At 37.8% G+C, this 24,722-nt stretch overlaps 1 protein-coding gene across 1 annotated transcript in view; it reads left to right on the forward strand.

The window, feature by feature from the left end:
• Positions 1–24,722, forward strand: part of PRKAR2A (protein kinase cAMP-dependent type II regulatory subunit alpha) — a 72,624-nt gene that overhangs the window by 8,642 nt on the left and 39,260 nt on the right. Inside the window, exon 2 of the mRNA XM_019723700.3 lies at positions 23,913–23,948. Within this exon, the coding sequence (XP_019579259.2) occupies positions 23,913–23,948 (36 nt within the window). The remainder of the gene's footprint in view (positions 1–23,912; positions 23,949–24,722) is intronic.

Genomic DNA, 24,722 nt, shown 5'->3' on the forward strand with positions numbered 1-24,722 from the left:
GTGACAAGAGGAGCTTTGTGTCTTGTTCTTTGTTTTTTCTCAGTGCTTAGCATTTAGCCTGACGCATAGAGTATACTTCAAAATCTCTTGTTGAGTAAATGAGTGAATGAATGGCCGAGGAGCTGATTTTGGAGACTGATACCGCAGGGCACAGGGTGGGAGCACAGAGATGAGCGCTAAGGGTCTATGGTTGGTCAGTAGTGTTGGAAGCAATGGAGAGGGCAAGTCAGGTCAGGCCAGTGATGACGTGGTTGGACTCAGTGGTACTTCTCAGAGATTGAGGCTCCAGTTGGGTTGTGTGGTGGAAGAGGTGTGTTGTCGGTGGGTGAGAGAGAGAGAGAGAGAGAGAGAGAGAGAGAGAGAGAGAGAGTGTGTGTGTGTGTGTGTGTGTGTGTGTCCGCCTGCAGAAGATTCAGACAAGGGGTGGGGAATATTTGTGAAGTGAAGAACTGACTGGGTGGTAGCTTAAAGAGAGGTCGACGTGAGGGAATGTTTCTGCTTAAGGTAGAGTCATGCTCATGTGCCAAGGGGAAGGAGCCAGCGGAGAGTAGCGGCTAACGGAGCAAGGTCCTAGAAAGGGCGAGTGGTTAGAACGGAGGGAATAAGTGCGGACGTCTCGTATTCAAAAATTGGAAAGAAATGTTATTTGTCTTAGCAGTTATTTAAAGGGTAATTTAAGGTTTTACTCTTTTATGGCCTTGATTCAAGGCCTTCTCTTTTACTTACTTAAATCTGATAAATGTGAATGTTTAAGCTAAGGGAAAATTATCTCTTTGAAACAAATTATTGATTTTTCTGACTTATCTGTCTAGTGGCCATGTTGAATGCCATGGATATATGAAAGAGAAACAAATGCATTTCTTTTAAAGGTTTATATAATTTAGACCTTTTTGGGGGGTTTCTTTTACAGAATCTTTTATCTAGAAATTAAGGAAAAGGCCACTTATTGAGACCTCTTTCAAATTTCAAAACTTCAATATGTGAGGAGAGATGAGCTGTTATTTCTGGATGACTTAATTGTTTGGAAATTTTCATTTGTTGCTCTTATAAACTTCTTAGTTACTTTCTTGAAAACATGAAACCAATTAAAAATCAGCATTATGATGAAAAAATATCTAAAGTATTGTAATAATGTAATAGTCACTTGGTTTCTGGAGATAGCCAGTTATTTAAAATCAACAGTTAAGTTATTTAGTTATCGTTGGATTGGTTTTTTGATGGAGATGCTTAATTGAAAATGCAGAAGATTCCTGCTGCTTCTTTTGCTCTGCTTCTGATGTTAAAATATTTTTAATTTGTGAAAAAGAATGATGTCCTTCAGTGATCTGCTCACAAACTGTTTATTACAGAAAAGCACGAACAGCCAAATAGAAAGTAAGTTATGTGGGGCTATGAATCAATCACCGCTTCTCCTGGTCCTAGTTTTTGCTTTGAGAGAGACCTTGTAAATCCTGTTTTCATCACATTATGATTAACACGTCTGTGATCTTGGTGGGGCTCCTGGGGCCTGTCTTCCCTGGGGTGACTTCTCAGCTTCCGGGTGTGAGAATGTGTTGGAGTCGCTGCTCCTGAGGGACCCCGTTCTCCACTGTGCAGCTAAAACGTATGCAGCCTTCTCCTTCCTTCCAAGCTTTCACCGCCGGATGGTGGTAAAACTCACAACCCTCCTGCCCTTTTTGAAAGTGACGATGAGAATGGGTTGTGTGGAAGAAATTATTTTCCAAACACAAGCGAAAAGGTGGGCTCTGTCTGTCTGGTGGCCCTTCCTAAGGAAATATGATTATTAAAAAAATTAGAGGACACTTATTCACGGAACACAAAAGATTCACTCTAGTGTTAATACAAAAACGGAGCTTTGCTTATGCATTTTCTATAATCTGCAGGCAGACTTTGAAATGTTCTCATTTGAAGGACCAAATGCATTTGGGATCATCAGAGCATAATATGTGGACAAGGACTGGTTGGGCATATTGGACCATTGTGGAGACTGAAGAGCTTGCTTTCATTGTCTTTGGCACAGAATATCCTTAGTTTACAGCTGTTGAAGGATGAGAGATTTTTTCAAGATTAAATGTTTACACAGTAAAAATGGATCAAGACTTCTATTCAAATAGAAAGCAACTTGAAGGAAAATAATAGGGGCAATATTTTGCTCATGAAAGAGTCCTTTTGTAATCATTTTAAATGATGCGGCTCCAGGAATGAAAATAAGTACTGGCATAGCTATTTGTTTTTGTCTCTAAAGACATGTGGTCTGCCAGGACTGTTCTCGTATATTGTATTTTCACAATACATATTTCTCATGTAATTTTTCTTGTTTAGTGTAAAATTTAGTGTATGACTCTTTGGAATTAAAAAAAGGTTAGGACAAAAGAACAAGACAAACAAATGAGAAACAGAAACTCATAGACACAGATAATAGTTTAGTGGTTGCCAGAGGGTAAGGGGGGTGGGGGGTGGGGGGTGGGAGATGAGGGTAAGGGGGATCGAATATATGGTGATGGAAGGAGAACTGACTCTGGGTGATGAACACACAATGGGATTTATAGATGATGTAATACAGAATTGTACACCTGAAATCTATGTAATTTTACTAACAATTGTCACCCCAATAAATTTAATAATAATAAAAAAAAAAGGTTAGGAGTGTTCAGAGCCTGGTAACTAAAACTTTTAGTTTATATTATTTATTTTGCATTTGAGGTTCCGTTTAAATGAATCTATAAATAGATGGCTTGAGTTTTTCTCAGTCCACGCCATGGGAATTTGTCAGCAACAGTTTAAGATGTGCTACCCACAAGATATCATGTGTGAAGACAGTGACTAATAATGTAGAAATTTGGATAAAGATTGTTTTGGATAAACTAGTGGCTGGAGAATTATTGTTCAGTTTGCAATGTTATTATTAAGCACTTTTGTTTTTTGAGGCATCCAGTATTTTTAAAGAAAAGTAAAATTATGAGAAGAGGATAGGCTTCATGCTGTATATAGACATTATCCCCTTTTGTGATGTTTTTAATGGCTCTTTGGGAAAGATTATTGAGGCGTTTTTGTTTGGTGAATCCATGAGCATTGGCAGGGTAGGTTATTAGTCTTGCCATTACCAGACCAAGTGTCTAATGCTCAACTCATGGGTTGATTTCTTAACTCACAAGAGAGAAGCCACATCTGGTTGGTGATGCTCCCGGGTTTTTTTCTCGGGATCACTAGATAATTCTCGGATTACGGTTAACTTGAATGCACACTAAATTTTTAAAATATTGTGTAGTCTAGTAGATCAATATTATCTGAAATGCTAATAAATAAGAATGGGATTTAGTGCCCCTAAAATGAGTGGGCAACAGTGGCCTTGGATATCTTTTTTTATGTTTCTCTTTATTTTTGTAAATTAGCTAGGGAGTTTTAACAGTTTGTTTTTGTTATACAATAAAGAATGTGCCTGGCCTCTGTCCCAGATTCCTGGCACAGAGCTTCTAAAACTCTTAGAATTTCCTAAGAGATAGGAGTCTTTTTGTTATTCATGAGCACCTTGGATCACATCTGACTTTATGTTAATGAGGTGGTTCAGGATGGGGCCTGGTCACCATAGAGCAACCAGCAATTAGAGGATTGGGGCTTTGAGCTAGTCTGACCTCTGGGGGAAGGAGGAAGGCTGGAGCTTGAGTTTACTTACGGCCCATGATTCAATCAATCATGACTATGGAATAAAACCCCAACAAAAACTCTGAACACCAAAGCTCGATGGAGTTTTGACTTCCTGGTTGGTGAACACATTTATGTGCTAGAGAGTGACGTGCCCTGATTCCATGAGGAGAGCACGTGGAAACTCAGTGCTCAGGCCCTAGACCTCACCTATGTGCTTCTTCATTTGACTGGTACTGATTTGTACCCATTTATAATAAACCTGTAATTGTAAGTGTAGTGCTTTCCATAGTTTTGTGAGTTGTTCTAGCAAATCAAACCTGAGGAGTTGTGGGAACCTCTGAATTTATAGCCCGTTGGTTAGAAATGTGGGAGGCCCAGGGACCTCCAAAGTGCAGCTGGTATTTGAAGTATTGGGGACCATGTCTTAACTGTGGAGTCTGATGATACTCTGGGTGGTTAGTGTCAGAATTACATTGAAGTACACTGGTTAGTATGAGGATAGTTTTATATTTCTATTATAATTCTACTTAAATTGGTGGCCAGATGTGAGTTGATGAGAGGATATACACCAGAAGGGGACATGGCTTTTATTCCTTTCCAGACTGGGTAAAAGAAAATAATTTATTCAGTCCATTTATATTTAGTGTGTATATGTGCTAAGGTCTGTACTAGACAAAAAGTGGCAGGAAGGGAACTTTTAATGTGATGTAGTAGACACGAGATTTGTGTGTGTTCTGGTAGAGAAGTGCTCAGCCCTTGGAATGGAGCTGTCTTCTCTGAATCTGGGATGTTGGAGCTGAATTGGTGATAGGTCTTTTAGGCAGGGAGTACTTTAGGAGCAGAGAGATGTCAAACCTACTAGTGTTATAGGGCAGGGGGTTATGGGTGACAGTGGTTATTTCAGAATAAGTGACTGTGTTTACTGGCTGAATGTATGTGTTAGGGCAGCACTTTGCAAAGAGTGGGTAAATGAACTACCAGTATCAGAATCACCCTGTCCACTGGTTCCACCTCCCCTCCCAGAAATGATGGTTTTCTTTTCTACCTTTTGTATGATGGAAAATGTCAATTATTGACAATAGTTAGAAGAATAATGTAATAAACTTCCATCTACTCAACACCCAACGTCATTAACTCATGGCCAGTGATAGAATGGCAATAGGTTCTGATTTGTAGTGTTAGCCAATTCCCGTTGGGGAGTATTTACCCGTGTATTTACCATGCCAGTTTCAAGCTACCAACACAATTTCACTGAAGAAGTAATTGGGAAAAGATTCTCAAAATCAGTTTTCCTGACCTGGCATGAGCTGACCCCAGCTCAAGAATCGTTTCTAGTCAAACTTCCTTCTTTCCAGATTGTTAGAAAAAATTCCAGAAATAATTTTATTCGTAAGTATTTAAGTTTATATCTCTTATGACAAGTTTAAAAAATATACCCACAAACCTTTTATTACATATAAGATAATTAACAATAATTCCTTAGATTGAATATTTATTCAATCTGTTCAAACTTCTCCATACATCCCCAAATAAGGCTCATAGGTTACATTTGGCTGCTTTGTCTAAGTCTCTTTTAATCTCTAGGATCTCTCTCTCTCTTCCTTTGAAACTTATTTGTAGAAGAAAATTTTTATAGATTTTTTTACAATGTAGAGTTTGCCGATTGCATCCCATGTTTGTATCAGAGTTTCTTTGTCCCATTTTTCCTCTAAATTCGTATTAGATCTAGAACATTGGTTCTCAAAGTTAGGTTCTAGGATCAGAAGCATTAGCATCAACCTGGGAAATTTGTTAGATTCTTGGCCTTACTCCAGGCCTATTCAACCAGAAACTCTAAGGATGGGTCCCTGCAGTTTGTGTTTTGACTAGTCATCCAGACGATTCTCATGTACCCTGAAGTTGAAAACCGTTGCTGTACAGGCTTGTTCAGATTCAGGTTTGTCCCCGCCAACTATTTCATAGCTGTTGATGCGTTTTCTATTCGAAGGCACATAACAAAGCTGACTGATCTCTCGTTTATGATGCTGGTGATCATGTTGATATTGCTTAAACTATATCCATTAATTCACTGGCGTTGCAAATGGTGTTGTTCTAATTCTATCATTCCTTCCTCATTCATGAGCTAGAATATTTTGTAAAGAAAAACTTCCCTTTATTAACTCTCAGGTTACCCTGTGGAATTAGTTTATTCAGGAAAATAAGGATAAATGCTTGAGTCTTTTATTTACCTATTTTCAGAATAATAAGTTGGTTTTCTAACATCTTCCAAAGATGACCAATGAAATCTAAAAAAAAAAAAAAAACAAAAAAATCAATATAAACTCACTGAAGGATTTAACTGTGTCTGACTGTTTTAGGCCATTGCCATTTTGTTCTTATTTGATGCTCATGTTATCCCGTATTTGTGTAGTGGGAACCTCTTCAAGTATCCACCTAATTTGTTATGACATGACCCTTGGAGTCTTTTATACATGCTTTATTTTTGGTAGAAGATTTTCCAGTTTTATTATATCTTTAGCTCCAGACCAGGAATCAGCAATTTCTTCAAGGGGTGCTATTTCCTTTTAGGCAAAAATAGTGGAGACCACAATCTGGATGGTAGGGGTGCTCATTGCTCCTGGGGTTAGTTATATTTCTAGTTAAATTCAGGACGAGAGCATTTTTACTCAACTTAATGTATGTCCTTTCTCTAATGCCAGAAAATCCCGGTATTCAATAACATAATTTCTCATTTTCTTCATCCCAAAATGCACACCTAACAGTCTCAGAATCATAAGACTAATATTATTTCATTCTTTTAAAAAAATTTTATAAGAGTTTATTTGAGCCAAAACTAAATACATATGCTGAAAAGCAAGATCTCAAATGCTCCCTAACAGTACGATTTCTGAAAACTAAGATTTTCTTAAGTTCTTGTTATTTTTGGGATATCATCCCACTAGGATGTCCAATCAAGTCACTTAAAATAGTTCTTCGTGTGCTTCTCCTCCCAATTCAGTAGACAGGTAGTTTGTCTTATATTTGGGGGATTGTTTTTCAGGTTTAATTTTATAAGTATGTAAAATATTTACGTGATTTCAAAGTCAGAGAAGTCTGACTTCTCCCCTTGTCGCCTCCACTTGATTTCCTCCCTCCCCTGTAGCAATGATTTTCAGCCTTGGAAGCTTTTGAAAAATACTGATGCTCAAACCCTGCATCCAAGAAATTAATTCATAATTTGGGAGGGGAATGGAGGAGAGTGAAATCCAAGCATCAGTATTTTTTACAAGTTTCCAGGTGATTCTCATGGATAGCCAAAGCTAAGAACTGACATTTAACTTTTTTTAAATGATGTATCATTTTGTTTAAAAAATACACACACATTCACACACACACAAATGAGATGCGTCTATTTCGATTCCTTCTTCTCGTTCTTAAAACACAAGGCAGTGTACTGTATAGCACTCTTTCCTGAACAACATGACCTGGAGAGCAGCTGTGATACATTGTGCATTTCACATACCCCCAGGTTATCTTGCCATCTGCTGAATGTGATAGATGTTGTAGGACTTAAAAAAAAAAAGCTACAACTGAGTAACTTTTCTTCTAAAATATATTTCTTAAATATAAAAGTAAGACATTCTAAACACATTTATATAAATCTAAAAGTTAAGAATTCTGGGGTATCATGGGCACACACGTGACTTGGGGTCTGCATGTTACTGCATGACTCACATTTACTAACCAGCATGATGTGTGATTTCCATTTAATTACTAGTCCGTGACATGTGTCTTGGGTTCTAAATGTAACATGAAATTTTGTTTGTAAGAAAATGAAAATAGCTTAATTTTTCTAATATTTTTTAAAATTTGATTATAAAGTTCAATTTTTTTTGTTTTGCATCAATTACTGAGGTCATCTTTTTCTCTCTGTTCTAATCCAAGCGCTCAATAGATGTTGTGAGTGCCAGCTGGTGTTCTATCAATTTTAAAATGATTCTGTGGCCACACAAGTTTGGGAAATGCTGTGGGTTGGAGACCCATTGAAAAGCTTTATAAAGGGCAGGGATATCATCGTGTTTGCACCCTTGGCAAGCAGTGTGGAGAGCTGGGCTGAAGCAGGGTGTGGTGGGTGCTGTGAGGCCCCCTTGTAACGATACCAATGAGTGATGATTAGGACCGGAGCTGACCAAGTGAAAGAGTTAGTGTTAGGAGCTAGCAGGAATGTTATAAAAAAGCACTGTTTTTCTTGAATTGAGTCACCACTTCTAAGGTTTGTTTTTCTGTTTTGCTTTTTTCAGGTCCAGAAAGTAACTGCTTAAATACACCCATATATGATCAGTCCCTTGATGACTGACTCACGTTAATTAGATTCACTAGAAACAGTCTTATGCAGGAATCAGGTAGACCTGAGTTTATATCCTTGGTCTGTCATAGCACCAACCTTCAATATTTTCATTCTTAAAAGGGGGATTCTTGGGGATTCTTGATACTTTTCAAGGGTGGTGAAAATTGAAAATACTTGTAGTGTATGACTTATACCTTCTGTAGTGTCTGGTGTGATAACTATAACCGGTTGGGAAGTCTTTTCTATTGATCTTAGAATTCATATCCCTGAAATACAGGGAACCTGACTGTATTAATGTCCTCAATTTGGAATATGCCAGTGAAAGACCTCGCATGGCTTGGCTTGCGTCAGGTTCCCATTCTGGAGCATGTTATCTGGGACAGTGGGAACACTGTGATTTGCCCAGCTTGGATGCCCAGCTGGACCAGCTTGGATCATGGGCCCCATCCTATGGCCACATTGGAAGTGGGTTGGGCAGGGGCAGGGTTGGGAGTGAAGCCCAACAAAAACTTCAAGTTTGGACAAAGACTTCAAGTTTGAAAGAGGCCACTCTTTTTTTTTTTTTTTAATTGGGGAACAGTGTGTTTTTCCAGGGCCCATCAGCTCCAAGTCGTTGTCCTTCAGTCTAGTTGTGGAGGGCGCAGCTCAGCTCCAAGTCCAGTTGCCATTTTCAATCTTAGTTGCAGGGGGCGCAGCCCACCATCCCATGCGGCAATTGAACCGGCAACTTTGTTGTTCAGAGCTCACGCTCTAACCAACTGAGCCATCCGGCCGCCCCTGCCCCTGGAGGAGGCCACTCTTAAAGGATAAGTCCAGTTACCTAGCTAGAAGGAGGAGGGGGTACGGAGTGGTGCCACGGGAAGGGTGGCTGAACACTGTCGCCGGCTTCAGCCTTCCCTCTGTGTTCCTGCTTTGGGCAGATGTTCACTCTGTTGGGTGCTGTGATACAGAGGAGGACAGGAGTGTTCCTGCCTGCGAAATCCACCAGCTTATCATCTGGTGGGGGCGGCAGCAAGCAAACAAGCAACATGATGTGATGATTTCCTCCACAGGAGAAAGCTCTGGAACTCTAATATTAGGTTAAGTTCTGAAGCTAGAATGTATACCTGTCTTTTGACTTCACATCTTATGACTCACACTTGCCTTGTTCTCCAGTCTTGTCAAATATTAAGAATGAATGACTTACATTGTAGAACGACAGTTCAACTAAAGGTTGGTAGTACAGCTTTTGTCATTTGAAAATATGACAGATATTCCTTGTGCAAAGAATATTATTCGTTTAGATCTTGGCTTTCAGTTTTCTGAGGCTGATTTCTGTTGGAAAGGATGCCTTGCATGTGGATAAATGTGGAAGTGCCCACCTGTATGACTGGCATGAAAAGCAATATAAAGAAGCCTGATTTGCCTTTTCACACCTTTGCATCAGGGCAGAGGGCAGCTGAGATAGCAGAGTCTGTTCGGTGGTACCTCTTCGCTGCAATTAATAATGTTTATGAACTAATTAGAATGGAAAATGACTCCCCCTTCTTCTGACTTGCAGCATTTATGTATGTGGAGGACTAAGAATCTTCCAGTTCCTAAGTAGCATAGCACCTCTAAATGCTAGTGCTTTCAAAAGAAACAAAAATCTTAAATGGGGCTGGCCTGGTGGCTCAGGTGGTAGCCTTGCTCCTAACGCCGAGGTCACCAGTTCGATTCCCCACATGGGCCAGTGAGCTGCTCCCTCTACAGCTAAGATTGTGAACAACGGCTCTCCCTGGAGCTGAGCGCCGTGAGCTGCAGTGGGCAGCCGGGAGTTACTGTGCCGGCAACCATTGTGAGTGGCCGGCGGCCAGCAAGATCTGCCGTGAGCTGCTGTGAGCGGTCGGCGACCGAGGGCAGCGCAAGGCTCCTAATACCAGCGTGGGCCAGGGAGCTGTGTCCTACACACTAGACTGAGAAACAACGGTTTGAACCGGACTGGGGGGGGGCAGGAATAGGGGGGGGAATCTTAAATGGTATATATATTCATAATTAAATGTTTACAAAACACAAAGCTTGAAATTAGAAAATTAAAACGGATGACTCGCTCTGAGTTCACGAACCGCACTTCCCTCTCAAGTGTGTACTTTCATTTCAATAAACTTCCTGTGCTTTTCCGGCATCTGTCTTGCACTTGAATTCTTTCGCATGTGAAGACAAGAACCTGGTCACTGCTGCTCCAGGTTGAGTCCTTTCTTGGACATCCCTGTGAGCTTCCGGTGACAAGATGAAGCACAGAAAATTGAATCAAAATTAATTTTACGTAAATGATCCGATTCTTATCTAGACTTTATTTAAAAAAAAAAAGAAAACTAAAAAGAACTGGGTGTTTCCTAATATAGACTACTGGAGAGCTATCCCAATTTCAAGGCCGAGTAAGCTCTGGACTACTATGATTTTATGTTATGAATTTATAGCAATGGTTCTCCACTCTGGTGCACATCAGACTTACGGAACTTTATGGAAATATAAATGGAACAAGGCATTGCAGAGTTTAAAATCAGCAAAAAGGCCAAACTTAAATCAAGATTCAAAATGTACCTTTCTTAAAAGAAAGTGGAAACCAAAATCCAGTTCACCTTTTGGGTGCAGAGAAAGGATTGTAAAGTCAGTTGAATACCTACCCTACTCAGTGACCCTTCACTGTTAACATTCTTGATAACTTCCCTATTATCTTATCCGGCTTTACTTAGAACCTTTAACATGGCTCATAGCAGCTGCCTAAATGGCATAACTCTTTGTGGAGATTGCAGGCAGTTTTGTTAATCTCAAGGGAGACTTCTGTGAATCCCAAATCTCTGCTGAAATGTATTTTTGTCTTCTATATCCAGAAGTCGGAAAAGGTACCTCCTCTTCTTTTCCAATCAGAATTAATTATACCCCATGTCCTTGTCTCTTATCTTTAGTTCTTTGTGCTTTTATATGTACTGTGTTTCCCCGAAAATAAGACCTAGCCGGACTCTAATCAGCCCAAATGCATCTTTTGGAGCAAAAATTAGTATAAGACCCGGTCTTATTTTACTATAATATAAGACTGGGTATAATACAATATAATACCTGGTTTTATTTTACTATAATATAAAACCGGGTATAATATAATATAATATGATATAATATACTATAATACATAATACCGGGTCTTATATTAATTTTTGCTCCAAAAGACGCATTAGAGTTGATTGTTCTGCTAGGTCTTACTTTCGGGGAAACACGGTATAGAGTGTTATGCCCAATTTGATTACTCTGACTAACACAAGATTAGACAAGTTTTTGCTGTCTGTGGAAGACAACTATGTTTACAAGTTCTTAGAGTTTAAAAACAAGCGTATTACAGAGTTAAATTTTAAGTTTAACTAGAACATAATGCTTTAAATAGAGTAGTAAAACCTTTTTTGTTTTACAGCTGCCTGTCACCCAAATGAATAAAGGGTATGGTGAATTTTTTCCCCCATTAACATAGTTCAGAACCTATTGGGTCTTTGCCTTATTATAGGATGTTTTTATTTATTGTTTGTCACCACAACTATAGACTCCATGAGGACAGATGGTTTTGCTCTCTAATCCCAGTGTCTAGCATATAGGTAGGAGTTCAGTAAACATTTATTGAATGAAAAAGTTACATATTTTTTCTGCTCTTTACTCTGTTTCATTTCCTTCCCATTCTCTTTGTATTTAATACTGAGATGAATCATGGCTGAGGACTTTAATAGTTTTTTTTAAGAACTTTATTGAGGTGTAATTTATAATACCATAAAATTCACCCATTTTAAGTGTACAATTCAGTTATTTTTAGTAAATTTACAGAGTTGTGCAGCTATCACCACAATTTTTTTTTTAAATTAAAGTTTGTTGGGGTGACAGTTGTTAGTAAAGTTACATAGATTTCAGGTGTACACTTCTGTAATACATCATCTATATATCACACTGTGTGTTCACCACCCAGTCAGTTCTCTTTCCATCACCATGTATTAGACCCTGTTTACCCTCTTCTAGAGCCCCCCGCACACCTTACCCTCTGGTAACCCCTAAACTGTCTATGATTTTTTGTTTCTTCATTTGTTTATCTTGTTCTTTTGTTGTTTTTGGTTTATATACCACATATCAGTGAAATCATATGATTCTCTGCTTTTTCTGTCTGACTTATTTCGCTTAGCATTATAATCTCAAGATCCATCCATGTTGTCACAAATGGTCCTATTTCATCTTTTCTTACCGTCAAATAGTATTCCATTGTGTATATATACCACAACTTCTTTATCCATTCATCTATCGAAGGACACTTTGGTTTCCATGTCTTGGCCGCTGTGAGTAATGCTGCAGTGAACATTGGAGCACACGTCTTTATGGATAAATGTATCACCGCAATTTTAGAACGTTTCATTACCCACAAAAGATCCCTTGTGCCCTGTTGCAGTCCCTGCTTCTACCCCAGCCAATCTCTAATCTACTTCCTCTCTCTCTAGTTTTGCCTGTTTTGGGCATTTCACATAAATAGAATCATATAATATGTGGTCATTTGAGCCTGACTTCTTTCACTTACCATAATTTTTTAAATTGAGATGAAATTCACATAACATACAATTAACAGTTTTAAACTGTACAGTTCATTTAGCATTTAGTGCATTCACAGTGTTGTACAACCACCGTGTCTCTGGTTTCAAAAATTTTCCATCATTTTAAAGGAACACCCTGTATCCAATAAATAATTCATATTCAGAATATGAATCGTACAGTATTTGAGCTTTTGTGTCTGGCTTCTTTAACATTTTTCCGAGGTTCATCCAAGTTGTATCATGCGTCAGTACTTCATTCCTTTTTATGACTGAATAATATTTTACTACCTGGATATATTGTAATTTGTTTATCTGTTCATCCATTGATGGACATTTGGGGCTGTTTCCAAATTTGGCTATTGTGAATAGTGCAATTATGAACATTAATGAACAAGTATCTATTTGAGTTCCTGTTTTCAGTTCTTCTGAGTATATACCGTGTTTCCGCAAAAATAAGATCTACCCCAAATATAAGCCCCAGTTAAGATTGTCAGCTAGACGGAAACATTTAGTACATTATGACGGTGTTCCAGAAGAAGATGACAGGACTCTATTTGAATAAATGTAGATTGTTGCACATGAAAAAATAAGACATCCCCTGAAAATATGCCCTAATGTGTCTTTTGGAGCAAAAATTAATATAAGACCCAATCTTATTTTTGGGGAGACACGGTACTTAGTAGGAGTGGAATTGCTGGGCCATTTGGTAATTCTCTATACTTTTTATTTTTTATTTTACTGGGGAATATTGAGGAACAGTGTGTTTCTCCAGGGCCCATCAGCTCCAAGTCGTCCTTCAATCTAGTTGTGGAGGGCGCAGCTCAGCTCCAAGTCCAGGCACTGCCCTCAATCTTTAGTTGCAGGGGGTGCAGCCCATCATCCCGTGTTCAATCCCATGTGGGAATTGAACTGGCAACCTTGTTGTTGAGAGCTCGTGCTCTAACCAATTAAGCCATCTGCCCCCCGTCCCCCAGCCCTGGCAGCTCAGTGGTAGCTCGTTGTCTTCAATCTAGTTGTGGAGGGTGCAGCTCACTGGCCCATGTGGGAACTGAACCGGCAGCCCTGTTGTTCCAAGCTCACACTCTAACCTACTGAGCCATCCGGCCGCCCCTCTCTCTATACCTTTTTGAGGAGCCACCAAATGGTTTGCCACAGCAACCACACCACTTCGCATTCCCACCAGCAGTGTTCAAGGGTTCCTATTTCTCTCCTTGCCGACATTCATTTTCCTTCTTTTTGGATTGATGCTGTGTTTGTGGGTGTGGAATGATATATCATTGAGGTTTGATTTTCATTTTCTTAATGACCAATGATGACATCTTTTCATGTGCTTGTTTGTTGTTCGTGTGTATTCTTTGGAGATATATCTATTCAAGTGCTTTGCTCATTTTTTTAATTGGATCATTTGTCGTTTTGTTGTTGAGTTATAAGATACATGCTCGGTTCGACTCCCCATCCAAGGGATGGTGGGCTGTGCCCCCTGCAACTGGCAGCAGCAACTGGACCTGGAGCTGAGCTGTGCCCTCCACAACTAAGACTGAAAGGACAACAACTTGAAGCTGAACGGCACCCTCCACAACTAAGATTGAAAGGACAATAACTTGGAAAAAAGTCCTGAAGTGCACACTGTTCCCCAATAAAGTCCTGTTCCCCTTCCCCAATAAAATCTTAAAAAAAAAAAAAAAGATACATGCTGAAGATCTGTCACGTGCCAAGCATTAGTAATACACTGATAAGCAAAAACAGATTCAGTTCTTTTCCTTGGGAAGATCTCAGTCCTGTGGGGGGAAACCAGCATCAACCAAATGACCACTTAGATCATTCTAGCACTTGTGGCATCACTGCTTGGAAGGAAAGGTACGTACTTGGTTTTCTCAGAGACTGTAATAGGGATTTGACCTCATTAGGCGTGTCAAGTAAGGCTTTCCTGAAGCGGTGACCCAGAGAGAGGTGGACTATCTTAATTTCAACATTTAAAATAGGAGTTAACGAAGCAAAGTAGTGGGGAAAGCATTCTCGGAGGAGACCTGGAAGTGAGAGGGAACTTGGGGAGAGAGAACTTGGCGAGAAGGCCAGTGTGGCAGCCAGAAATATTTTCAGAGTATTTTGGAATGGTGGGAGAGAGGGAAATAGATGCAGAGAGCAGATCACCATTATACTGAGAATAATGTATATTCAGGTTTATAAGGTGAGTCTTAAAAATCACCTGTGCCTGAGGTTTTGCTCTGGAGTTCTAAATAGTATTAGCACACTAACCATCAAGGAGTGGAAAGGTAATGGTAGCAGAACATAAGTTATGAACCAATTGAACAACTACTGATTTTTATTATGGTGAGTTATGGTTACTTGTGAGGTGATGGTTTTTGTCACATCTCATCCTACTGGAAACATAATACATTTTTCAAGGCAAATGAATATGTCCAGGATAAGCCTTTATTTAACCAGTGATAATGAATGTGTCCATGTAGATGTCTTTACTAATAGATTAACAAAAATTTTGCCTTTATTCTTTCTGGTTAAAACCTGTTCATTATCAGTTATTATAACAGATTCTTACTTCATCAAAGAACAAAGATCCAAAGCCAGCAAGAGTACAATGATTGTGAAGTCCAGACTGGTTTGCTGATTACAGACTTGAGAATTGTTTTTCTCCTTCCTAGTGCAACTAAAGGACTGCACTTTTAATTTTATTTAATTTAAAATTGATTTAAATAGCTTTATATGACTATTGGCTATCATATTGCATAGCACAACTTCGTATCTTACAATTTTTATTCTAATGTTAGATTTAAAGTGAGACTAGTGGGAGAAGATTACTCAGCAGCAGTTTGCAGGATATTGTGGCTGAAAGGACAGTTCCAGAGCAAAGTAAACTCAGGAATACCTCTGTCAGGAGCACATGAAAGGAAGCCTCACTGAGACCAGCCTCTGTATATAAGACAGTGCAGTATATTCATATACATGGACATGTATAAAAAAATCAGCGCGTTGGTTCAGGTGTGAGGAGCTAAAGGAAAAGCATTCAATAAAAATGTTAACAGCTGTTTTTAAATGGCTTTTAAAAGTTACAGATTATACTTAAGCAAAAAGAATATCAAAAATACGGCATGCGGATCACCAGTTTTGACATGGATATATAACTTTCTGGACTTTTTTCTCTGCCTGTCTGCCTGCCATTCATTCATTCTCATTCTCATTCTCTCTCTCTCTGTATGTGTGTGTATTTTACAAATGTAATCATATTGTATATTCCGATTTTTAATCTGATTTTTGTATTTATAGTAGATCCTGAATATTTTTAATATCTTTTAAATATTTTCTCCATTTTAGTACAGTACTTAATATCTACTTAAAATCTACAGACTATTTCATCATATAAATGATGTATAATTTACTTGAAGTCAGCTGTTATTGGACTCAGGCTGCTGAACACTGCCATCCCTCCATATGTTTTAATACACATTTACAGTCATTTCCTTGACGAAATCCTAGAAGTAGGTTTGTATGGTTAAATTCTTGCACATATTTCTATATGCCCTATTTAAATGATTGTGAAGTCCAGACTGACTTACGGATTATGAACTTGAGAATTGTTTTTCACCATCAGGTCGCAGGGGCAGAGATGATTTCTTTAAGATGATCATGAATGAAATTCTGTTAGTTCTTCAAAAATAAGGATTTTTAGCAGTAATAAATAAAACAGTTTACATCAGCCATTAGAAATGCAAATCAAAACTATGAGCTATATTTTATACCCACTTGTTATAATAAAAAAGACAGCAACAAGTGTTGGCCAGGAGTCAGAAAAATTGGAACCCTCATACACTGCTGAAAAGCAGTCTGGCAGTTCTTCAAAAGGTTAAACATAGAGTATGACCCAGAAATTCCACTCTTAGGTATATACGCAAGAGAAATGAAAACATATCCACAAAACAGGCATGTTCATGTTCATAGTAGCGTTATTTTTAATAGCGAAAAAGTGGAAACAACCCATATGTCCACCAGCTGATGGATGGATTTACAAAATGTGTTTTAGCCACATAATGGAATATTATTTGACAACAAAAAAAAATGAAGTGCTGATACATGCTACAAAAGGCCACGTATTATATCTCATTTATATGAAATGTCCAAAATATGTAAATCTATAGAGACAGAAAGCAATTTAGTGGTTGCCGAGGCCTAAGGGGGTTGGGGGAAATGAGTGAGTGCTGATGGGTAAGGGGTTTCTTTTTGAGGTGATGAAAATATTCTAAAATTGATTGTAGTAATGGAGACACAATTCTGTGAATAAAACTAAAAACTGTTGTACATCTTAAATTGTAAACTGTGTGGTGTGTGAATTATATCTCTATAAAGCTGTGACTTTAATAAAAATAAGCTGTTATTTAAGAAAAGTGGCTTTTTGTTTGTCCTCCTGTCCCCAGCTCTTGCAGCTCCAGGCTGAGACTTTTATCTATGACCCAGTACTGTTACTTCTACTTTCCTTTCATACTTAAATAAATTCATTTTAAATTAGAAAAATACTCCGTTGGGACTTGGTTCCTCAGTAAATTTTGATTACAGTTGTCCTCCTTATTCAAGGGGGATACATTCCAAGACCCCAGTGAATGCCAGAAACTGGATAGTATGAAATCCTATACAAACTATCTTTTTTTCCTATATATACATACCTATGGTAAAGTTTACTTTATAAATTAGACACAGTAAGAGATTAACAATAATAGTAAAATAGAACAATTGTAGCAATATTCTGTAATCAATGTTATGTGGTCGCTCTCAAAATACCTTATTGTACTGTACTCACCCTTGTGGAGCTGTGAGATACATAGCTTGCGCGATGAGATGGAGCGAGGTGATTGACATAGGTACTGTGATGTGGCATTGGCCTTCTTATTATAAAGGTTATTTGAACACAGTCTCTGTAGTACCTCCACAGCTACCTGATCACCAAGATGGCAACTCAGTGACTAACGGGTGGGTAGCACATACAGCGTGGATACGCTGGTCAAAGGGATGATTCACGTTCCTGGCAGGAAGGATCGGGAAGGCTTTAGATTTCATCATGCTACTCAGAACTGTGTGCAATTTAAATCTTACGAACTGTTTATTTCTGGAATTTTCCATTTAATATTTTCAGACTGGGGTCCATGGGTAACTGAAACCATGGAAAACAAAAGGGGGGGCTACTGTAGTTTGAAAGTACTAAAATTTGATAATCTGAGCTTGACTGTGAAATTATTCAATCAGAACTCCAGATACAGATTTCTAATGGTGACTTTTAACTTCATTTTAAAAGATATTTTAGTCATTTCAAGAAAGAAGGTGCTTTCATAAAGTACCGTGGATGCGAGTGTTACCCAGTTACCTGCTAGCATCCCTGGGGTTATTCTGGATGTTCTCCTCCACAGCTACCTGTGTGGCTGAGAGCACGGGCTATGAAGCTAAGACTGCCTGCCATCTCGTCTGATTCCACCTTTGTTAGTAATTTAGAGCTATTTAGTTAGAGCGAGTTATTTAACCTTCCTTGCCTTAGAGTTTTTATTAAGTAGTACCTCGTGAAGTGTGTGTGAGAATTAAGTGACTTAATACCTATGACGTGTTAGGCCAGATCCTGCCACATAAATATTAGATGTTACTGCATCTCTACAATTTCCAGCATTCTTTGCATCTTTATAGGGAGAATTTGCTTTTGGCTTCTGTATTGATTAGGAGTAGGTATGGCTGTAAGGGACAGAAAATCCAAAATAATAGGAATTGGGAGTGGGGAGAGAGAGATTAGAGAAGGATTAGATGTGTTTTGTTGATGTTGTTTTCTTAATTATAGCCTTCTAGTACTGTTTAGCTTTTAAATTTGTGACATGTAATAGTTTGATTAAAGACAAAATTTTTAGAAAGTTAGGATTGTATTTACTGTGCTTATGCAATTTTTTTCCACATAACAATACATCTTGAAGGTCTCCCTGTCTCAGTTCATATGGGTCTGTCGCATCCATTTTAATGATTGCATTAGAGGTTCATACTTTAGCTGCACCAGTATTTCGTAATTTGTTTTTTTAGACAATTTTTATTTCCACTTTTTTTCTTTTGCTATTACATACAATACTATAGTGATTGTGTGTGTGTGTGTGTGTGTGTGTGTGTAAATCTATATGAATTTTGTTTAGAACATATTCATAGAAGTGGAATTGTTCCTAGGTCAGATGCAGTTCACATTTAAAATTTTGACAGAAACTGCCAAATTGTCCTCCAAAATTTTAAGATCACGCTGATAACTGTGTGGAGAAAAGATTGACAGGAGCAAGATTGGCAGTGGGAAGATGAGTTTGGAGGCTGTTGCAGTCATCCAGGCAAGCAGTGATGTGCTTCAGACTAGGTAACAATGGAGGTGGAGAAAAGTAGACTGATTCAGGAAATAAAGTGGGAGGGAGAACAGACGGAGCAGTTAATGAAGGAGATGTGAGTAATGAAAGAAACGAAAGAGCCAGGGATGAATCAGCTGAGCCAGTGACATCAGTTAGAGTTCCACGGGAGATGAAACCTACTTGCCATGGCCAGAGCAGATGACTTTATACTTTGCAATGCTGACATTTTATGACTTTGGAATCCATGACAGCACCCTTCTTTACAGATTGAATGATATCCATATTGAATACTTTGTCTTTTATAATTGTAGGGATAACATTTGATTCTATTGCCACTTGTGGAGTAAACATTGAGTCTGTCACTAAACTGTACAGATTCCAGTGTTTCCTGTCCGCAGCCACACCTCTAACCTACGCCACGACCTTCCTCCCCTAGCTGTAGTCAGGATCTTTATAAAATCCCGTCTACGATGACGCCTTGTGCTCCAGGCCCCTCATGTTGTAACAGAAGTGCTGTGTCCACAGCTAATCCCCTCACAGGGAACATTTCCCAGTGGTTTCTGTTCACTTCCACCTCGTGTGGGGTGTCCAAGTCCCCGATCCTCTTTCCAGTGGTCGTACAGCTGACAGGGCTGTGGGGAAGCAGAGAACCCACAGGTGGAGTCTGCTGAACAGGAGGACAGGTATTCTGTCCTGCACGACTTTCCTGCCACTCCCTGGTACTGAGATGGAGCGTTCTTTCTTTCTTCTGCTCTTGGTTAATAATACTTCCTCTCCATCAAGCCTTGGTCGCTATTCTCCAGACTTCTGGGTTTGAATATTTCTCTGCCAGGATGGCTTCCAAAATACCTTTGCTCACCTCTTTCCCTCCTCTCTGGGCTTTTCCCCCATGTTGCTCATGCTCGTATTATACTCCTTTCATTTTCTGAAATCACAAGCTCACTTACCTTCCAGCCCAACCATGTTTAGACCTTACTTTCTCTAGACCAGGGACTTTCCTTACTTCTCTCTAGACGCTCTTCCTGTGTGTGCACAGAGCACACTATACTCACGTATGTTGTAGTGTATATCACACTATCTTGATTATGATGTGATTATTTTGGGTCACTCAGGCAGCTCTTAAGACTTTTGTGGGCAGGGGCCATATCTGGATCACTTATTTCCCCTCTGGATAGCGTAGTGCCTGTCATGGAAGAGCTCAGTAATTATTTGTTGAATGAAGGAATATGTATTTGACAACACCAATATTGAGTGATTTTTATGTAGTTCAAGGATAGAGAAATTAATAAAGAAGGACAATATAGAGAAAAACTGATTTTAGAGAGAAAGCTGCTTTAAAACTAGTAGGCCCTAGCAACAGGGAACACATTAAGAATTTTAAAAAAACATTTTGTCTTTTGTGCATGATAAATAAAAATAGTGCTTTTAAGTTTGCATTTTAAAATTTTAGGTCAGTATATTGTGAAGCAAATTTAGTGAGTTTCAACAAATTGTTTATTTTAAGACTATGCATGCATTTAATTTACTTTGAATTTATATAAAAATATGATTTGACAACAGAATAAAAGTGAAATTTTATCACATCTGTGGATTCTGTAAGGTTTTCTTCATATAAGATCATGTCATTCTGCAAACAGATAATTTTAGTTTTTATCTTTCCAATTTGGATGCCTTTTATTTATTTATTTTTGCCTAATTGTTTTGGCTAGAATTTCCAGTAGTATATTGAACAGAAGTGGCAAAAACAGGCATTCTGTCTTGTTCCCAATCTTAGGGAGAAAGTTTTCAGCCTTTTACTATCGAGTGTGGTGTTAGCTGTGGGTTTTTCATATGTACCTTTAACATATTGAGGAAGTTCTCTTGTATTTCTAGTTTATTCTTTTTCTTTTTTTTACCATGAGTATTGGGTTTTGTCAAGTGCTTTTCTGAATCATTGAGATGATCATGTAGTTTGTTTCCCCCTTCGTTCTATTAATGTGGTGTATATTGTTTAATATTCTTATGTAAACCACCCTTGCATTCCTGGAATAAATGCCACTTGGTAATGTTGTATAATCCCTTTAATATGTTGCTGGATTTGGTATGCTAGCATTTTTTGAGGATTTTTATATTTATATTCATCATGGATATTTTACTTACAGTGTCTTTGTCTGGCTTTGGTATCAGGGTAATGCTAGCCTCATAAAATGAGTTAGGAAGTGTTCCCTCCTCTTCCGTTTTTTGGAAGACTTTGAGAAGGGTTAGTCTTGATTGTTTAAATGTTTAGCAGAATTTACTAGTGAAGACATCTGGTCCTGGGCTTTTCTTTGTTAGGAGGTTTTTGATACTGATTCTATCTCCTTCCTTGTTATAGGTCTGTTAAGATTTTGTTTCTTTTTGAGTTACTTTTGGAAGTTTGTGTGTTTGTAAAATTTGTTTATTTCTTTGAGGCTATCCAATTTGTTGTCATACTGTTTTTCACAGTATTCTCTTATAATCCTTTTCATTTCTGTATATTCAGTAGTAACATCCCCAATTTTATTTCTGATTTTAGTAATGTCAGTCATCTTTTTTTTAGTTAATCTAGCGAACAGTTTGTTGATTTTGTTGATCTTTTCAAAGAATCAACTTTTAATTTTATTTATTTTTTGTATTTTTCTCTGTACTCTATTTTATAGTTTATCTCCACTCTTACTTTCCTTCTTTCTGCTAGCTTTGAGTTTAGTTTGCTCTTTTTTTTTCTGCTTCTTTAATGTGTATAATTCGGTGATTAATTTGAGATCTTCTTAAATGTAGGCATTTACAGCTATAAATTCCCCTTAGTACTGCTTTCAGTGCATCCCATAAGTTCTGGTATATTGTGCTTTTTCATTCGTCTCAAGGTATTTTCTAATTTCCCCTTTCATTTAAATTTGTACCTTTAAATCAATATTGTGGTAGGTTGTTGGTAGTGGTGTTTTAAAATGACTTTTCCAGCATTTTTATGTGTTATATACTGAGAGAAAGTGCTTTGCATTACAGTTTTTAATTTCAATGACTGAATTTTTTCCCCCTAGAAGTTCAAGTTTTTGTTGTTTTTTCAAGACTCCATGGTTGTATCTTATTCTTTCTCTTTATACTTTTGATTCCTTTTATGTCTTTAATTGTTTAAATATACTGTTCTTACTTTATAATAGTTCTATAATCTTGATATCTAATCCTTTGTTTGAGGTATCCTTTGGTAGTACCCATGCTAAATGGTTTCAATGTATGTTTTGTCATTTTAGGTTGTATACTAATGTTTAGTGGGGCTTCAATTATGGAAATCCATGAGGCCTGGGCTAAGGACTTATGCTGGTGTACAGTTCATCTGTCCACCTGAGTGAGAGGGACTTGTGTTTCAAATGATCATAGGAAACTCTCCCACATCCCTCAAGCTAGAATGCAAGCTCCATGAAATCAGAGGTCTTTCTTTGGTTCACTTATGTCTATAAAATAGTCTACTGTAGTTCATGGCACATACTAGGTACCCTACCTATATATATTCGTTGAACTGAATTTATCATCTTTCTTTGCTGGTGGGTGGATTAATTTTGATTCATCCACTCTCAATGAGAAGCAGTGAAGCCGTGAAGAACTCGTGTAGATACTTTCAGTAATGGCTGGAGTTTTCTTTTGATTTTTTTGCCTGTTTGTTCTAGTAACAACATGACTGACCCCATACTACACAAGATAATTCTAGTCCTATTATGATGAATGAACATTTACCTCTTTCCTGGGTCTATTTTTGTTTCAGAGGCCTCACATTAGTTGAGTTTGGCTCTTTGAGCCATATTTTATTTGTTTTTCACTAATACTCAAATTTCTCTCTTTTGAAGGGTGAGAAGATATATATATTTTTTTAATTGGGGAAGAGGAACAGGACTTTATTGGGGAACAGTGTGTACTTCCAGGACTTTTTTCCAAGTCAAGTTGTTGTCCTTTCAGTCTTAGTTGTGGAGGGTGCAGTTCAGCTCCCAGTCCAGTTGCCCTTTGCTAGTTGCAGGGGGCGCAGCCCACCATCCCTTGCGGGAATCGAAACCGGCAACCTTGTAGTTGAGAGCCCGCGCTCCATCCAACTGAGCCTTCCAGAAGCCAGCTCAGCTCAAGGTGCCGTGTTCAATTTTAGTTGCAGGGACGGAGCCCACCATCCCTTGCAGGACTCGAGGAATTGAACTGGCAACCTTGTGGTTGAGAGCCTATTGGCCCATGTGGGAATCGAACCGGCAGCCTTCGGAGTTAGGAGCATGGAGCTCTAAATGCCTGAGCCACCAGGCTGGCCCTGAGAAGATATTTTAATAAAAACAATCAGATTAAGCTTTGAAGGTAAAAAAACAGAAAACAAAAAAACCCCTTATTCAAATGATATAGTTTAGTAGCGAGAATTTAGATAACCATGGAATGATAGGTGGAAAGTAGAAAAAAATGGCAAAGAGAAAATTTTTGTGTGTTTTTTTCCCCAACATAAAGACATGTACATTTTTCTGATTAATACACTAACCATGACAGGAGAAAATCCACCCCATATTAAGGTAGAGTATAACTTAATGCTTAATTTATTTTTCATTTTAGTGTAATGCTCGTTAAATTATTTTAAAATGAAATTTAAATGCTATTATCTAGCAGGTCTTGGGTTTATCTCTCAAGAATATTAAAGAAAAAATTTAATTTTGATATAACATTTCCAATAAATTTGTTAGACTTCTTATTCATTGGTATGATATAAATTAGATTGAAAATGGATGTGAACAGAAATAAAATTGCCACTTTGAGTACATTGAGGTTATAAAGAGCTTGTTTTAAAAAAGACATATTAGTTTCTATATTATCTTTATATGATCATGTTGAACTACTATCTATGGTTGATTATGGAAGAGTGTGAATTGACCCACCACTTGGTATTGAGGTGCTTAGTTCTGTTGTCAAAGATCTTTGCAAAAATGGAGGATAAAAACGGGGTCATGAGACATAATGATGACTAAATGTTGCTTTTTTGTTTTGCAGTTCCAATTCCTGGTAGATTTGATCGGCGAGTGTCAGGTATGTGTTCTCTTTCATAACATACTGCCAAGTAGCTATTTTAATATAAGATTATCTTAAATAAAAACAAACTGATCCTTTTAATAAAAAGAAAATTTAATAGTATTCAAAACATATTAAAATCATCTGTGATTTCTTCACTGTTTCATTTTAAGTTCTGAATATATATGGATATATTTTTATGTTGCTATAATTTGTCTCATTTATGTCATTAATATTTTTCCATGTTCGTAATTATGGTTTCTAAAAATTTCTTTTCATGTTACTGTTTCTGGTTTTCTAGATTATGTTGCCATTAACTTATATACATTTTTGAGCCACTTAAATTATTTCCTTAGTTACAGTGTTGGGAGTGGCATTCCCTGGTTAGAGACCGAACATTGCATTGGCTTTTTCTGTTTGTCACTTTCTAGAGACAAGGCTACAGAATAGACTGCAGATGGTCTTTTCCAAAACCATCTCACTAATATGTACGGTGCCTGTTCATTGAGTTTAGATGTAAAATAGAACCTCCCAGATTGTTTTATTTGGCATCCTTTTGATTATTAACAAAAATTAATGTTTTCCAGACATGGGAAATCTGGTTTTGTTTTCTTATATGGGACCAGTTTGTTAATATTTTTCCCTTTTAACTGTAAATGGCCTAGATTATTTTTTATAAGTTTGAGTAAATTTCTATCATGATTTTTAACCATTTGAAATTTTTAATGCAAAGTGTTCCACATTGGATGTGCTATTTAAATTTTACTATCTTTTATTGATTCAAAACTTTTA

This window comes from Rhinolophus sinicus, chromosome 5 (genome assembly GCF_057876585.1).
Source record: "Rhinolophus sinicus isolate RSI-liver-muscle chromosome 5, RSI-T2T, whole genome shotgun sequence".
Taxonomy (NCBI): domain Eukaryota; kingdom Metazoa; phylum Chordata; class Mammalia; order Chiroptera; family Rhinolophidae; genus Rhinolophus; species Rhinolophus sinicus.